The sequence below is a fragment of the Nyctereutes procyonoides genome, unplaced genomic scaffold (assembly GCF_905146905.1).
Source record: "Nyctereutes procyonoides isolate TBG_1078 unplaced genomic scaffold, NYPRO_anot_genome, whole genome shotgun sequence".
Classification (NCBI taxonomy): Eukaryota; Metazoa; Chordata; class Mammalia; order Carnivora; family Canidae; genus Nyctereutes; species Nyctereutes procyonoides.
This window is the reverse complement of record NW_026575159.1, coordinates 32,219,391-32,237,174: the sequence shown is the minus strand read 5'-3', so window position 1 is coordinate 32,237,174 and position 17,784 is coordinate 32,219,391. Positions and strand designations below refer to the sequence as shown.

Here is a 17,784-nt window from a genome sequence, read left to right as displayed (position 1 = left end):
TTTTTAAAAGATTTTATTTATTGATTCACGAGAGACACAGAGAGAGGCAGAGACACAGGCAGAGGGAGAAGCAGTCCCCGATGTGGGACTCGATCCCAGGACCCCGGGATCACACCCTGAGCTGAAGGCAGACGCTCAACCGCTGAGCCACCCGGGCATCCCCAAGATGGTGTTACTTTAGACAACTCATTGACAAAGCAGGCACCCAATGTACGTTTGGTGAGCCATAAATCAGGCTTTTGGTTTAAATAAAATTTCTTTATGGTCATACTTGAGTGAGCATAAAGCCAGCTGAGGACCAAGCAGGAGATGACACACACCCAACCCCACCTCCACCTCTGCCTCCACCTCCACGTGCCAGGTGGGGTGTGTGGGACGTGCCTCAGACTCCTGGCTGTCCTAAAGCTAAGGGAGGGAAAAACAAATATTAACTTATAGAGGTCACAGTTCTGCAAGAACGGAGTCTCCCTCAGTTTACAAATGTCTTTGTGATTTACAAGAGCAAAACATTCTTTTTTTTTTTTTTTTAGAGCAAAACATTCTTATCAATAACCTAGCTTCGGGCAGCCCGGGTGGCTCCACGGTTTAGCGCCGCCTTCAGCCCAGGGCGTGATCCTGGAGACACAGGATGGAGTCCCACGTCGGGCTCCCTGCATGGAGCCTGCTCCTCCCTCTGCCTGTGTGTCTGCCCCTCTCTCTGTGTGTCTCTGATGAATAAATAAATAAATAAAATCTTTAAAAAAACCCCAAACAATAACTTAGCTTCCCCAAGGAAATGTAGTTGCAATTAAATTTCCCTACAACCTGCAGCCCATAGACAGAAATCCTCCTCCAGGAAGCTCCCTACCGTGCTAACATTCAGGCCTGGCTAGAGGGAAAAACAGCCTTACCCAGACAATGGCAAGGCCTCCAGCATCCTGCGAGTCTCCTTCAGCAGGAAAGTCCTTCTGAAAGCCTCGGTTTTCCTTACCTCCTCCAGCTCTCAGGTCACCCCTCACTGTGAGCAGCTCTTCCTGCCCTTGAGTCCTGCTTTTTAAAAAAGTTTATTTATTCATGAGAGACACGCAGAGGGAGAGACATAGGCAGAGGGAGAAGCAGGCTCCCAGCGGGGAGCCCGAGGTGGAACTTGATCCCAGGACCCTGGGGTCATGCCCTGGGCGGAAGGCAGACGCCAAACCGCTGAGCCACCCAGGCGTCCCCTCTCCCCTGGTCGGTCTCTTTAATAAAACCACTATTTTTCACCAAAGAATTCTTTTTTGGTGTCGGCTGCGGACCTTACCTATATTCCAACACTACATCAATACTGACTTGGGAAGTATTGTAAAGTGGCCTCCTTGCATCCCGGGCCTTTAGAGAGCTGCTTTCACCAGCGTCCCAGGCAGGGGCCGCAGCAGTGGGGGACCCCCGGCACCCAACGCTCTATTCCTGCTGGTAGTAACCCAGGCTTCCTCTGGCACCTGCGCTCTCCAGGTGACAGTGCTGTATCCTCACCCTCCTACACCTACACTCCGACGCGGTAACGCTTATCCCGGAGCCGGGCCTTGGCGCCACTCGCCCAGCGCTCCCCCTGCTCCGGGTGGGAGGGCCGAGTGCCCGGAGCCCTGGGCTGGAGGCTGGCGGCCCCCGGCAGGTGGGAGGCGGGGAGGCCGGGGGAGGGTGCAGGCTGCGCCCCGGGGCAGAGGGAGACTGGGTGGGGCTGGGGAGGGGGGGCGGAGGGGGAGGAGGAGGAGCCCAGGGCTCTGAGTTTCCATTTCCTGCGGCCTGGGGGAGCGCAGGTGCGGCGGGGCGGGCGGAAGGGGCCTGGCCGGGGCTGCGCCCCCAGACTCTGGCTCCGCCCTGGCCCCTGCCCAGGCTGCCGAGGGGCTAGGCGCCCTAGGTCAGGAGCCCGGACTCCCGGGTCTCAACGCCAGGTGCCCGGGTGCCGCCGCCTTTCTCAGTGACCAAAGTCAGCTCTGCGTCCTGGCCCAGGTCTCCTGGCCTCCACCCGCGGAGGGGGTCTCCCTCTGGGGACGGAGTGGGCGTGGGGGGCCCCTGCCCCTGGCCTGCGCCTCCCAGGCTGCTGGGTCTGCCGGGGTCCTGCGGGCCGGTGAAGGGGAAGCCATCCTGCCCCAGGTCTGGGGTCCTGGCAGGGCGCTCCTCCGGGTGCTCCTCGGGGTGCTCCTCGGGGTGCCCCTCCCGTGGTGCCCTAGGCGCAGGCCGGGCGGGGCCGGTGGGGCTTGGCATCTCATCCTGCTCCAGAGGAAAAGATCAACTAAGGAGTGACACTGAGGAACACCTGGCTTCTTGACTGCAACTAGGGAAGCGGAAGAAAAAGTAGATGAGGACCTGGAGCCGTCGGTGCAGCAGCTAAAGTATCAGAATAGAATGGCCCACGGACCCTGGTCGGACAACAGCCCTGAGGGCTCCTCCCCGCTGGGCGCTTTAACAAAGTGGGAAGTGCTCCTCAGCCAGAAGGAAGTTGATACCCCTTGGGCGTGAGGGATCCAGGAATGAGGAAAGTACAGGAATACGTGGTAAATCGAAAAAAGCGCACTGATTTTATAAGAGGATTAGTGTGTCTTGGAGGCGCCTTTATAGAGCGAGAATTGAAATTCCGGGCACAGAGCTGAGCCCGGATCCAGCCCCGGGTTGCTGCCTGCGGGGGAGGCCTCCCAGCCCGCGACGTCTCCGCCTGCCCCGTCCCTCTCCGCAGCAGCCCCGCTGGCGTCCAAAGAGAGTCTCAACTTTCAATCTAGTAGAGGGAATGGTGAAAAATACTCAAAATCACCAAGAAAGGGGGCAAGGAGAGAAAGAGAAAGAAGGATCATAGACGCATCAGAGACAGACCATAAATAAAAAATCATAGTTATATGGTAGCTTAAAACCCAAGTGTATCCCTGTAATTTTATTAAATGTAAGTGGATTTAATGTTCCAATTAAAGATCAAAGTGTGTCTGAGTAGTTTTTAAATACTGGGTAGATGCTGTTCACAGAGATACACTGAACCGTAAGACTAAGTAAAGTTTGAAGCAGAAACAATGGAACGTGGCAGGCCATGAAATCTTCAAAAAAATCTATCTTATGTAATTACATTGTCAACAGACAAATCAGAAATCATACAACGTAGCTTCTCCAATCACCATGCAAATATCTAGAAACTATTAACAAAAATACAGAAAACTGACCTCTATTTGGAAATAAAGGAATATTTTTACAAAGGACTCTTAGGTCACAGGAGAAATTAAAATGGGAATCAAATTAAAAAAAAATAAAATGGGAATCAGCGGGCGTGCCAACTAAATGATCACAGATGTTGGATGTATCAGGACACATGCAAACACGCACGCGCACCTGGCGTGAGCTCTATGGTTTTACCTTCATACACCAAAAACAAGAAAAGATTTAAGATTAATGAATGAACCATACGTGAAAAGTAGTTATAGAACGGAGGGCAAAATGAGTCTCCAACAAATAGAAAAAAAGAGGAAGAAAAGAAAGGAGAAGGAAAACTAATAAAAGAGCAGAAATTAACCGCAGAGAAGCCGAGCCTGCGGTCGCTGGGTTGCCAAGAACAGCGAGTTGTTTGGAAACACTGATGTCAAGGATGGGGGGGGGGGGGGGCTGGGCCTGGGGAGGCTGGTCAGGACCCAAAGGGGGGATCTCGCAGACTCTGAAATGGGAAGAACCGCTGTGCCGCCGTCCAGTCCTGCCCCACAGCCTGACCCTCCCTGTCATCTGAATCCTGAGCTGACGCCCTCGTGAATGGGCTGAGAGTCCTTACACAGCCTAGGACAGTATCAACAGGGGTTTAAAACATGACACAGCATTTTTTTTTTTTAAGATTTATTTATATATTCATTCAGAGAGAGCGAGAGAGAGGCAAAGACACAGGCAGAGGGAGAAGCAGGCTCCATGCAGGGAGCCCGACATGGGACTCGATCCCTGGTCTCCAGGATCACGCCCTGGACCGAAAGTGGCACTAAACGGCTGAGCCACCCGGGCTGCCCTTCATGTTTTATTAGATAAGTGATTTGCAAGTGTTTTCCTCCCATTCTGTGGATTGCCTTTTAATCTGTTGATAGTGTCTTTTGATGCACAGTTTTTAATTTTTTTTTAAAGATTCAGTTATTTATTTATTTATTTATTTATTTATTTATTTATTTATTTATTTATGATAGAGAGAGAGAGAGAGAGAAAGAGGCAGAGACACAGGCAGAGGGAGAAGCAGGCTCCATGTAGGGAGCCCGATGTGGGACTCGATCCCGGGTCTCCAGGATCACACCCCAGGCTGCAGGCGGCGCTAAACCGCTGAGCCACCTGGGCCGCCCGACACAGCATTTCTCTAACACCTTTAACACACACACACACACACACACACACACACACACGCGCGCGCGCGCGCGCGCGCACACACACAATTGGAAAATTTAAGTGAATGAGGTAAATAAATTATTCAAAACTAATAAAACCATTATAAGAAACAACAGAACACAAAAAGCTCAAAAACGTCTTTTTAACATTTTACTTAGAACTGTGCACCCACAGGAGGCTGCAGAGCGGCAGGAGGTGGGGGCCCTGGGCTCAGGTGCCCGCAGTGGCCCAGCCCCGGGAGGGAGGGCATGCGGCCCGGCGTGGGGGGCTCGGGGGACACCGGGGCTGGTGCACCTCTGGCCTCTGCGCCTGCTGCACCAGGACTCCTGCGGCCCCGGGCAGGGGCTCCCACCGTGCCCCGCAGGACTAAGCCCCCTGCTCACCCCCCTCCAGCTCCCGCAGCTGCTCAGCGGCTCCCCACCCTGCAAACGGGTCACTCTGAGAGGGGTGCTTGGTGCCCCCTCATGTGTTTTGCTCTCCTGCGGTTCCATGGAGATGTGACCCACGTGCAGACGGGGCCAAGCCAGCGTCGTCGGGTGGGCCGCGAGCCGACCTCGTCACGTCCGCGGGAACCCACAGCCACGGCAGGCTCTCGACAGGTGTGCGAGAAGTGTCTTCTCCTCCTCGCAGCTGCTGCGAGAACTTGGGAGCTACTCTCTGGTCCACACCCAGAGGCGCCTCCCAGGCGGGAAGAGTGTCCTTGGGACGCCCCTCCCTCCCCCCACCTCCCAACTTCTGGAAAATGCAGATTTGGTCTCTTTTTCCATGAGTATACGTTTTGTTGTCTTTCTTCCTCTTTTTTTAGGTTCCACATATAAGTGAGATCATAGTGTCTTTGGCAGCCTCTGTCTTTGACTTCTCTCACCAGGTCCATCCACGGTTCCGCGTGGCAGAGTTTCCTTCTTCTTCCCCGGGAGTAAGGCTCTGCTGTGTGTACGCCCCGTGTCCTTCATCCACTCGTCCATCCGTGGACACTGAGGTTGCTTCTGGGTCTTGGCTACTGCGATGACACTGCTATGAACGTGGGTGCAGGACGACGTTAGTTAACAAAAGCTGCAGAGCATCATGTCTTGGGGAACCCAGAGGTCGTTCTCCTGAGCCCTTCCTGATGTGGGTTCATCACGAGCTGTAACCCTTGGCGAGGGGCAGCTGGATTGTTGCCACTTTTGGGGGTGCTACAGACAAAGCTGCCACCGAACAATCATGACCCGCGTTTCCCTCCTCTTGTGTCACAGGATAGACTGTGTCCCCAAATTCACCTGTTGGAGTCCTGACACCCATCACCCTCGAGGGTGACTGTGCTTGGAGACGGGTCCTCGCGGAGGTGATTGGGGGAGAGGAGGTCCCTGGAGGCCCTGATCCACGCAGACATGCACACTGAGGCGCCCGCGTGAGGACGTGGGGAGGGGACAGTCATCCACAGGCCGGGAGGACCAGCTCTGCTCGTGGCTGGAGCCCAGACTTCCAGCCTCCGGGACCAGGAGACAACGGGTGTCTGTTGCTTGAGCTGTGCCGTCTGTGGAGTTCGTTATGGCGATGCTGGCAAACAGCCCAGCCCCAGTGACAAGTGGGGGTCCCACTTCTCTGCAACCTGTCACGGATGCCTGCTGGGTGAAGGGAGGGGTGGAGGAGGATGAGTGTGAGGGGCCCGGGGGTAGGGGGGCCCAGGCAGCTGCGGGCACTCGGGGAGCAAGGGGGTTCCTTGCTTTGACCACACCTCAGGGTATGAAGCACCTGGGATGGGGAATCGGGAGCGAGGAGGGCTCTAACTGCCCACCCCGGTCACAGCTGGATGGAGGCCCTGATTCGGGCCAAGCTTGCCTGCCCACCCACGTCTGCTCCTGCTGGCTTGGCCAGCTGAGCCGTTGGACGTCCTTGCTCTGGGTCCCCTGGGGTTTCTGGCTGCCCTCCTGGGGCTGCGGGCTGACCTGCTGAAGGGGTCCCTTGCTGCCCAGAGGGGGCAGCGAGGGCACAGAAAGGAAAGGACTTGCGGGAGGCCGCACATCGAATGCAGTGGGCACCCCAGCTCTGCTTCTAGCGCTGACACCCCCACACCCTTCTGCCTGTCTCTAATTCATCCAGAGGTGTCGCTGGGCCAACTCGTGCTTTTGCAGCCCCTGGGGCGTCGCCCTCCATCAGGCTAGCTGCCGTCCCCAGAGATGCTGGGAGGGGCCTCCGCCCGCTTAGACTCCCCCTTGGGGGTTTGTGGAACCCTCCCAGGAAGCAGCCACAGGCTCTGCAACTCAGTGGCTTCCTGCTTTGAGCCAACGGGTGCGTCCCTGCGTCCCGTCCCGGGTTGATGCTCGCATGGTCCCCCTGGTGCTTCCCGGGGAGGGGAAGTCAGTGTGGGCGGCTGCGGCTGAGGAAGGCAGGCGGGCTGGGTAGGGAGAGAGAGGCAGGGGGCTCCGGGATCAGAAATCCCAGAATGCGGAGAGGTAGGAAACCACAGATAGGGGAACAAACTGGAACACTTGCCCTCGGTGTGAGTGGGGAGGGTTTTTTTTTTTTTTTTTTATGACAGTCTCCTGTGACCAACAAACAATAACCAGACCCGAAAGGGAGCCATTAAAGATGTTCTCACCAGTTCTTACTCAAACCAAGACGTCACGAGAAGGCCGCAGGTCAGGGGTCAGGTCCGTGGAGCCCACGTGGGCAGCCCTGTCTGGCCCCTCGCACTCCTGCGAGCTTCTCCGTCTCCTCATTTAATAAAACTCTATTGCTTCACTCACTCTCTTGCGACTGCAGATTCATCCTTCCCCTCCAGGAGGCAAGAACCTTGCTCTCCCGCTTCCTGCCAGGCTCTGGCCAGGCCCCTGTGAGCGACGGGGTCAGAGGGCAGGGCGGGAGCCACGCTTGACCCTGGCTGTGTCCCCAGCCCCAGAGCTGAGGTATTATGAGCGCTCCTGGGTGACCAGTGTGGCACTTCCAGCCCACATCTTGCAGAGAGAACGCCTCGGCGGGGGCGCCTGGGTGGCACAGTCTGTGAAGTGGGCTGTGGGCCTGGAGGTGGATGGGGGCCTTCGGCTCAGCTCATGATCCTGGGGTCCTGGGATCGAGCTCTGCATCGGGCTCCCTGCTCAGCGAGGAGCCTGCTTCTCCCTCTGCCTCTGCCTCTCATCCCCGCTCATGCTCTCCCTCCCACGCCCTCTCTCTCAAATAAATAAAATCTTAAAAGAGAGAGAGAGAGAGAGAACACCTGGTCCCCAGACCACATGGACCAGTGAGCACTGCCCCGGTGGAGGGTAAGTAGGCTGGGCGGCGCCGGGTGGAGCACACAGGTCCTCCCGCAGGAGGCTGTGGAGTGGCCGGTGACATTAGAAGAGTCTTTCTTTGCTTTCTTACATTTCTTCCTTCCTTTCTTTCTTCTTCTTATTTTTTTAAAGCAATCTCTACACCCAAGGTGGGGCTCAACCTTGCAACCTTGAGGTCAAGAGTTGCAGCTTCCCCCGACTGAGCCAGCCTGGCACCCTAAGAAGACCAGTTCCTAATCCAAGTACACATGTTTGCCAGGCAAACCGTGTAACTGCTCTAGTCCTCAACCTTCGCTTTCCAAAATGGGAATGAGGCTGCTGTCTCCATCCCAAGGCCCTTAGGATGACTGAAGGAGATGGTCCATGTGGGACACTTCACACAGCATGTAGCACAGGACGTGCTCAGTTTATAAGAGATTATTAATTATTGAACAGAGGGTTCAGGCTGCACATAAAGGAAGAAGGAGAAGTATGGGGGAGTAGGTGTAAGACTTGACCCTGGTCACCCCTGGGCCCTGACCCTGGTCACACTCTGACCCCTGACCCTGGTCACACCCTGAGCCCTGATCCTGGTCACACACTGAGCCCTGACCTTGGTCACACCCTGAGCCCTGATCCTGGTCATACCCTTAGCCCTGACCCTGGTCATACTCTGAGCCCTGACCCTGGTCACTCTCTGGGTCCTGACCCTGGTCACTCTCTGGGTCCTGACCCTGGTCACCCCTGAGCCCTGACCCTGGTCACACTCTGATCCCTGATCCTGGTCACACACTGAGCCCTGACCCTGGTCACACACTGAGCCCTGATCCTGGTCACACTCTGAGCCCTGACCCTGGGTGCATGCAGAGCCATGACTTCATCTACCTTTTCCTGTGCATTCCCATAGAATGGAACAGTAATCTGGAAGGGTTGGAACAGGCCATTGGGAGGCCTGGGTTTACTCAGGGGGGTGAGGAGTACATGCCACGGGTCTCAATGAATAGCCCTCTGTCCTGTGTGTCCCAGGTTCCCCGGGCCAGAAAACGATAGCCATAAAATCATGTACTTCCACCTGCCCTGGATTCTAAGAGTCTGGTTTTCTCCAAGGTCTCCCATTGGAACACAGCTCTCTGCAACAGTACGCTGAGCTGTAGCAGCAGTGGGGACGGCTGGCCCTGTGTCCTAGTGTGCACCTCAATAGCTAAGCAGTGGCGCCAGCCTCAGGAATGCTCTAGAGAGGGGTACCTGGGTGGCTTAGTGGCTGAGCATCTGCCTTTCACTCAGGGCTTGACACCGGGGTCCTGGGATCGAGTCCCACGTCGGGCTCCCTGCATGGAGCCTGCTTCTCCCTCTGCTTCTCTCTCTGTGTCTCTGCCTCCTTCTCTGTGTCTCTCATGAATAAATATATAAATAACATCTTTTTTAAAAAAAAGGAGTGCTCAAAGAGATGCAATAGTAGGAGTCTGGAGCCATTCCCATTGTATAGCTGACATGCTGTGTGACCTCAGGCATGACACTCCCTGTCTCAGGGCCCCACCTGTGTGCCCCAGTTCCTGGCCTGCCCCTGTGTCACCCAGCCCGGCACCTCCATCCTTCAGATTCCAAGAGAGAATGGACACAAATGTGGGACATTACAGGCACCTGTGTGTGTCTGTGTGGGGTCCTTGCTGCTGGCCCCCATCCGCCGGGAACTTGGCCACCGCTGGCCTCCCAGGGCTCCTGTGCTGAGGCCCCCATCCGCCTCCAGGCCCACAGCCCGCGTCAGTCTCCTAATCCTCTGAGAAATGGCTGCCTCTTCTCTGTCCCGCCCTACTCTCTTGTGCTGATTCCTTCCTGCCTTTTCAGATATGAATAATACAGTCATAAACACACATCACATTTTTTCTTATTGCCTTTCAATAACTTCCTTAAATTGGGATGACGAGGTCAGAGGCTGGGAACCGTCTGAAGCTTTGGGCACAGATTAGCCTACTTACCACCTTCTGGAAGAAGCCACAGCTGTGTGCAGTCTTCCTCAGGGCTTGCTCCTAACTCTGCATCACACTGGGTTTTATGATTGAAAATCAAATAAAACAGTGGAAGCCATGGGCTGAGTGAGACAGGGCCTCATTGTGTGACATTTTTACTGCCAGTGAGGCTGAGCGTTGGCTTCGGTCCCTTTGCTTGGGAGTCGCCAGCCCCTCCTTCCTGTTGTTGGCCTGTACCGCAATTTTAACCATTGCTGATGGATTCAAGATAAAAATCCCCTGTTGTGCATTTTTCACAGCTTTCTATATACTTTCAATTTCTGTTTGTGCATAAGATGGACATTTTCTATCATGGAAACTCTAAAACCTTCCCGTTGTGGCTCAGAATGTCTCTCCCACAACAAAAGCAGAGCTCTCTGAATTGAGTAGTTTCCTCTGAACTTTGATCAGTCTGGGGCCCAATGACATTTGGCACAGGGCCAGTTGTGACAGAGTGAGGGGCCTCCTCTGGGCCCACAGGCAGCGGGGAGGTGAGTGGAAGGCCACAGAAGGCGTGGAGTGTCGGGTTTCCCTGCTGTGGACAGCGCTTCTCTGACTTGGAATCCCCTCCTTCCTCTATGCTCCTGATGCTCGGTGAGGGGGTGACAGGGTCCCTGGCCCTGACGCTCACAGACGGAGGCAGGTCCTCACTTTCCTTTATTTTTATTTTTTTAATTTCTATCTATCTATCTATTTATTTTTAAAAAATTTAAAAAATTTTTTTATTTATTTATGATAGTCACACACAGAGAAAGACAGAGGCAGAGACACAGAGACACAGGCAGAGGGAGAAGCAGGCTCCATGCACCGGGAACCCGACAAGGGATTCGATCCCGAGTCTCCAGGATCGCGCCCTGGGCCAAAGGCAGGTGCCAAACCGCTGCGCCACCCGGGGATCCCTATCTATCTATTTATTTATTTATAGGCCCCAATCAGCAGCTTGACACACCTTGCATGTGACATGAAATTGGAAAGATGGGTCCTTATTTATTATTATTTTTATTTTTTAAAGGTTTTATTTATTTATTCATGAGCCACCCAGGTGCTCCCTGATTGCTGTAGATTTGGCAAGCTGGATTTTTCCAATCAATCCACCATCATTTCCTTTCCTAGAACCTGACCGCCAGCCCTACCTGCTGGTGGACTGGAAGGACAGGACCGCTCTGCCCTTGGGAACAGGCGCAAGTGGTTGAAGACATGCCCAGTTTCTGCCCCTGCCCCGACCGGCAGACCTACTTCCACCTGTTCGAACGTTAGTCAGTGAAGTCGATGGGGTTGCGATGTGCCTTGATTTTAAAAATTAACAACATGGCTTAGAGGTGCTTTAATTTCAGAACCAAAAATACATCTGGTTCTTTAAAGGTTGCGACCGGGGCTGCGGCTCATCTGCTTCTCCCTCAGTTGGTATTTAATGTGCTGCCAGCTTTTTGTCATCACAGCTCGATGGATCGTCTACATACCCCTTCGCTCCCAAATCAGTATTTCTGTTGGATGATTCCTAAGAGAGCAATTTCTGGAAAAAGGAGAAATGCCTGCATGTTTGAAATTTCGGTTCTACTAACAAATTGCTGCCTTCCCCTTCTCCCAAAGGTTGCATCAGCTCATATGGTGGCATAAGCTCATTTCTCCACAAACACAAACTTTCAGCCAGCATGGACATCTTTGTCACTTCCCAGAATATTCTGGAGATGAGCGACTTTTCACTCACTCAGTGGTCAGATGCGTTTTCTCACCTGTAAACTGCCTCCTCATGTCTTTTGCTCTTTTATATGTTAGGATGTGTCTATTTCATATTAATTTGGGGACATTATAGATCCTAGATATTAACTTTTGCTTGTTACACTATTGTAAATATTTCCTCCTTTTTATCATTTGCTGTTTTTACGTTTTATTCTCAGTTCGTGTTTGCTATGCAAATATTTTTACTTTCAAAGAATTTAAGATCTATAAATATTTGTCCAAGCCAGCCTATTCTAAGGGTACCCACAAGAACCTCTTATCTTCTCTAAATAGTTTTAAAATTTCTTTCTCTTGCCCCACTCTCGGGTCCATCTGCCTCTGTGTGGCTCTCTCTGCCTGTCCCTGCGGCTCCCTCTCTTCACGTTCCAAATGGGTAGGATATTGTCCCCATGCTGCAGATTTGGGGCACTGGCTTGAAACCTCATGCTTATCCTTGCATTACATCCACACACACACTGGCATCTGTCTTCTGTTTGTCTGTTTGTCCTGCTGCCGGCACTACAAGGTGGAAGTATCTCCAGCATTACTCTAGTTTGGATGCCTGCCGAAGTTCCTTGCTTATTTTCCTTTTCTCTTTTTTCCCTAGGATTACACATTTAATCATCCAGGTGAGTGGGGCCTGCACATAAATCCTGCTGGGAAAGTATTTGGAATGTCTTTCAATTCAAAGGTTGGGGACACAGACAAGTCTGCTGCCAAAAGAACATGCTTGTCGTGCAGGAGCTTGAGTGATCGCTTGTTTTTATTTGTCAGACTCTTCATTAAATGTCATAACGAGTTATTCTAGATAAATCACAACTATTTCTAGCATGACTGGGATTTAAAAATCTTAGTGTTCAAGTGCTTATTGCTGGTCAGAGGAAAGCTTGGGATTTTTGTTTGCTGTTCCTACTAAGTGAACATGAGGTGTACGTTTGGATGACTCTACACCTGTGTGGGTGTCCGGATGCAGATAAGTGCATACGTAGGAATGCACACACATATGTCTGTGCGTATGCGTGTTTCTGAACAGGAGAGGCTCGGGCATGTTTGCAAGTCAGTGGGAGTTCTCCAGGCTAGAGGCCAGGGTTAAGTGCCCGGGGCATGCTTGCAGCTGTGGAGACCCCGGGAGGCCACACGGCAGGGCCACCTCGCGTCCTTGCGGGCCAGATGGGACTTGGGCGGAATTGTAGGGTTTGCGGGATTCCAATGGCTACGTCTCACTTACAGAGAGTGTTTCTTGGACTCTTTAATTTTTCAGAGTTCACTATTCAGAGCTGTAGGTCAGGTAATTAATTTTCAGCTCCCTGAGGGCAAAGTCCATGAGGGAATGAGGCCGTCAGTGGGCTCAGGGCTCTGGAGTGGGATGGGACACTCTCCACTTCCTTTGTTGTTACTTTTACATTCCATTCAGTCTCCAGGTGCGTGGTGACAGGCATTCTCCATCTTACTGGCCCTTCACATCCATCTAAGGGCGGTGGACACTAGCTTTTTTGCATGATGAAGTTAGGAAGCAAAAAAAAAAAAAAAAACAAAAAAAAAAAAAAAAAAAGAAGTTAGGAAGCAGTGCCTGAGACCCCGTGGGGCTCGCTGATTCTCTAGAAGGGCCCCCGGAGCTCACGGAGCCGTAGTGCTCAGGGTGACGGTGTACCGCAGGGAGAGGACCCAGACCCCCAGCACCCAGGGGAAGGGCGCCCAGGGCAGGGCCCCGCAGGATCCGGACCGCTCTCTCCCCGCGGAGTCGTGGGCAGCGTGGGTTCCCCTGGCGGCGCGGTGGCAGTGCGCACCAGTGTGGCCGCCTGGGAAGCCCCCAGCCCCGGTGTCCCAGGTCTTCGTGGGGCTTCCCTCGCGTGGACCTGGTTGGCTGCCTGCGTGGCTGACCTCAGCGTCCAGCTCCTCGGGAGGCCAAGCCCATGCCGTGTGGCCCAGAGCCCCAGGGAAGCAAGGACACCGGACTCAGGGCGTCCACGGGCTCGGCGGCGACCCCCCTGAAGCCGAGGGTAGAGGCCGGGCCTCCCTGGGACAAGATTAATTTTTTTACTCGCAGGACTGGGCCTTCCTGCTCCTGCCGAGCACAAGCAGCCCCTTGTCCTCATCCTGGCACAGGTGCCCATGAGAACCTGGCAAGTCTTCGCTTGGAGTTCATTGAGACCATCACTCCTCCTGTATGACGGCCTGGATGTGTCCTTCCCAAATTCAGATACCGAAGTACTAACCCTCAGGACGTCAGAAGCTGACTGTATTTGGAGATGGGCCTTTAAAGAGATGATTACGGTAACTGGGGTCCTATGGGTGGCCCCAAACCTATATAATTGGTGTCCTTACAAGAAGGGAAAATGAGAGCACAGACACAGCCAGGAGGACGGCCACATGAGGACAGAGGAGGAGACACCAGCCGCACATGAGGGAGAGGCCTCGGGGTGCCTCGGACTTTCAGCCTCCAGAACCAGGAGACCACAAATCCGTGTGCAAGCTGCCTGGTCGGCGGTACTTTGTCACAGCAGCCTGAGCAGATCAGCACTCAGACTCTCCCCGGGGCCCTTCAGCACACAGGACAGTAACAGTGGTGGCTGATTTGCAGAGGCTGTTTCAGGACCAAAGGAGAAAAGGAGGCGAGACCTCCCCTTCCCCATCCCCTGGATGAGTGACTTCTCCCCCCACGGTTAGTAAGCTCCCTGGGAAGAACCCCAGCTCTCCTTGCTGTGCAGGGGGCCATGAAGGATACCCTCCTGCCTCCACAGCCACCCTCTCTGCCGGCCCGACTCTGGGGCCTGGGGACGCAATGTGCCTGGGATTGCAGGTGCTCCCACTGGCCGCCAAGGAACTGCAGCCAAAGCCCTGGGACTTCACCCCCACTGGCTCGGAAGGAGGAGGAGGAGGAGGAGGAGGAGGAGGTGGCTACCAGGCCACTGGGCTCTGGCTGGCCCAAATCCTGGCTCCCTGGACCATGGCCTCCTTGTCTCCAGAGGGCACCCATGTCACTCCTGGCTGAGCCTCCCAAGCACTTCCTGTCCGCCTGCCTTGGTGCCACACAAATTACACACTTTTTGGTTTTGTTTAACGGTTTCATAAGGCGGAAGGAGTTACCCGCCCAGAGACCTTGGAACCCCAGCACAGAAGACACTTCTCCTCCTGTGCTCTGAGGTCGTGGCGGGGCCCACAGCTGAGTTTCAGGTTTGGTTCCCTTGAAGCAGATGCTGAGGCAGGACTGACATGCATGAACTTTATTCCAGAGCTACTCCTGGGGAAGCGGGGGGGGCGCGGGCAGGGGGTTGGACAGGGACAAGCGGTGCCGCAGGAAGGGGACGCTGCGGGTGGAGCCCCAGCCTGGCCAGTGGCTCTGGGCTGGAAGTCAGGCCTTGGGTTCACACTCCACCCAGGACGACGGGAAGTCTCTGCACAGCTGGGGGAGCAGCTCCCCGTGGACCGTGGTAGGCCTGGCACCGATGGCTGAAGGCCCCGGGCAGGACACCCAGAAAAAGCCAAAGACTCCAGGAGTTTCTCTGCATCGGTGTGCTGGGGTGGGGTGCCTCTGTTGGCCTTGAAGATCTGGGGCGAATGGGCGTGGTCCTCTGTGACCACCCCACCAGGCCCTCCACCTCCTCTGTACTCTGTCCTCAATTTACGAGCTCACAGACAGCCTGATGGGGACAGGGGCTTAGGGGTCTGGGTGTCCTGGGTTGTGCTGCCTCACTCATGTCCCGCACCTCTGGGTCACAGGGAGGCCCCTAGGAGGGTGACAAGGACACTGGCCACAAGCATCAGGCCCACGGTGGTGGCCCCTGGCCCTTGGCCTCCAGCTCGGTTACACAGGTTGGTGCTGCAACAATGGATGGAGGCATGTAGATCGCTGACTAAAGCTCTGGATGAAGCACGGGATGGCATGGGATTGAGGTTCTCGCACGATTGCACACAGGTCTTGATTGCCATGGCCAACGTCTGGTCTGGTAGTTTGATATCTGTCACATGGAAGAAACATCCAGAGGCTGTGGGTCACTGACTGTGACTGGAACCTTTCTCCTGACCCCAGAATGGACTTATCTTAGAGTCCTGAGAGCCCATGGACCTCTCCCCCTTGGCACCTACCCCAGCAGTGCCCAGGGAACCGTGCTGGCTGCAGCGCCCCTGGCTGGAGCCCTTGCGGCCAGGGTCTGGCTCACACTTTGAAGCCACACTTGGAGTCACAGGAAATCCCCCTGGGGATTTTTTCTAACTTCAGGCTTTTTGTGTAGAGTGAGACTTGTCACACCTCTTGGGCTGTGGTAGTAGCCCACCCTGTCCTTCGCCCCCACCCCTGCCGAGGTCTTCGAGTCCCACCGCACCCTCTTAACTTCTAGGAAGACAGAGCCTGGACTCACTCAGCAATTGTGAAGCGCAGGCGTTCGCGTAGCTGGGGCAGTCTACAGGTCCTGAGCAGGTGTTCCCGTTAGAGTTCGTGCAGTTGTGGCATCTTATGGCCCAGGCTGGGGAGGGTAAGAGGTCCGCGTCAGCCCCCGAGTGTGCCGAAGCCCCAGGGCCAGGCCGTGGCAGGAAGAGAGGCAGGTCCCAATCTGCCGTTCAGGGCCCGGGAGCTAGGAGACACTTGGGTGCAGAATCAAGGTGCTCCTGGGAGGAGGGGCAGGTGAGGGAGGGCCAGGGAGGTCAGGAGAGGCCCCTGGAGGAGGAAATCGGGTGGGCCAAGGAAAGGGTCAGAAAGTGAAGCAGAAGACACACGGCAGGGGGTGGGAGAGACAAGGCTGGGTAGAGGTGTTCCCTCCGGCCCCCCGGGTCTCACCTCCACCTGAGCACAGCAGTACCACCAGCAGAGCAGCAGCCTTCATCCTGGCACCTGGCACCTCCCAGAGAGCTCCGGGCTGGGCTGGGCTGGCCTTATGTAGCTGGCACTCTCCTCAGTGGGCTCCGGGGCTCAGCCCACCTCCCCCTCCACTGGCCAGTCAGTCACCTCTGTCCTGGACACGCCTCCCAGCTCCCCCTGCCAGCCGCACCCACATCGGAGGAGGCTCAGCAAGTCATGTAGGCAGCACCTGGCAGGCCCCTCAAGTCTCCCACCAAGGGCAGAGGCAAGGGGGCCTGGACTCACTAGGTCCTTCTGGGGTCTTTGGGGCAAAGGTGGTTGAGAGGAGGCAGCAGCCCCGAGCGCCTCTCAGAACGCGGAGGGTGTGAAGTCTCCGTGTTGATCTTACCCCAACAGTCTCGCGTCTGTCCACGAGACGCACATGCCGTAGAGCGGGCTTGAGCACGGGTGCTCAGAGAGGTTGCACCCCGCTCTTCGGTGGCTTCGGAGACCAGGGTCCCTTAGGCAGACACCCCCGGAGCTCGAGGAGCAGAGGCGCCCATGGGGCCTGGGCGCCGAGCTCGCTGGCTCTGTAAACCCGTAGGCGGCTGCCAAGGGGACCGGGGGTCCAAAGCCTCACTACCCGGAGCTCAGGGACGTGGGGCTTCGGGCCCCGTGGGCAAATGGAGGGAGCAGCAAGGGGAAGCCGCAGAGTGGCAGTCGGCTGCGCGGGGAGAGACGAGCTTGCCACACGCGCTGGGACGACAGCCAAGGGGATTGAGAGTGACCCTGGGTCCCCCGGCAGGGGGGCAGACTGGAGGTGAGAGCAGCAGAACAGAGGGACCCCAGGAGAGGCTATTGGGGTAGATTGGCTGGTTTTTTTGGCTTAAGAGCCATGAGAGGAAAAAGTGGAGGGGCCACCATGGGGGCTGCAGGCCAGAGGGCTTTGTTCAAGGACACCTGCGTAATAAGGCCATAACTTGTGTTTATGGAGGCCTCACCTCTGAATATCCTCCTTGTATCTTAAAAAAAAAAAAATCATGCTAAAATATACAGGGCCCTGGGTGGCTCCGCCCACTAAGTGTCTGCCTTGGACTATGGACTCAGGTCACATGACCCCAGGGTCCTGGGATCGAGGGGGCTGGGGCTCCTGTCGGGTGGGAGCCTGCTCCTCCCTCCTGCTCTCCCTGTGTCCACAGCTCCCCCTGCTGGTGCTTGCTTGCTCTCTTTCTCTCTCTGTCAAATTAATAAATAAAATATTTTTAAAAATTGTGTTAAAATACACATAACATAAAATTGACCATTTTAAGCATTTTGAAGTATGTGGTCTTGGGGCACTAAGCCTATTCACACTGCCAAGCCCCCTTTGCCCTGGAACACCTCCGGACCCTCCCGTCTTGGGCACTGTCCCTCTGTCTCCCTCAAGCACGAACTCCTTGCCCCCCACCCCCAGCCCCTGGCTCCCCTCGTCCACTTTCTGTCCGCCTCTGTGAACGGGACGACAGCTGGTGCTTCACGGAGTGGACTCCTGGAGGATTTGTTTTTTGGTGGATGGCTTATTTTCATTTATTTTTTCAAGGTTCATTCATGTTGAAGCAGGTGTCAGCATTTCCTTCCTTTTTTTAAAAAAATATTTTATTTACTTATTCATGAAAGACACGGGGAGAGAGGCAGAGACACAGGCAGAGGGAGAGGCAGGCTCCCT

General features: G+C 55.0%; 1 protein-coding gene across 1 annotated transcript; it reads right to left on the bottom strand.

The window, feature by feature from the left end:
* Positions 1–14,651: 14,651 nt before the first annotated feature.
* Positions 14,652–16,132, bottom strand: LOC129502638 (lymphocyte antigen 6B-like). Its single transcript, XM_055314385.1, has 3 exons — positions 16,080–16,132; positions 15,664–15,768; positions 14,652–15,264 (listed from the first exon to the last, which is right to left on the bottom strand). The coding sequence occupies exons 1-3, from the start codon at positions 16,123–16,125 to the stop codon at positions 15,020–15,022; spliced, it is 396 nt and encodes a 131-aa protein (XP_055170360.1). The 5' UTR covers positions 16,126–16,132; the 3' UTR covers positions 14,652–15,019.
* Between the last annotated feature and the right edge of the window lie 1,652 nt (positions 16,133–17,784).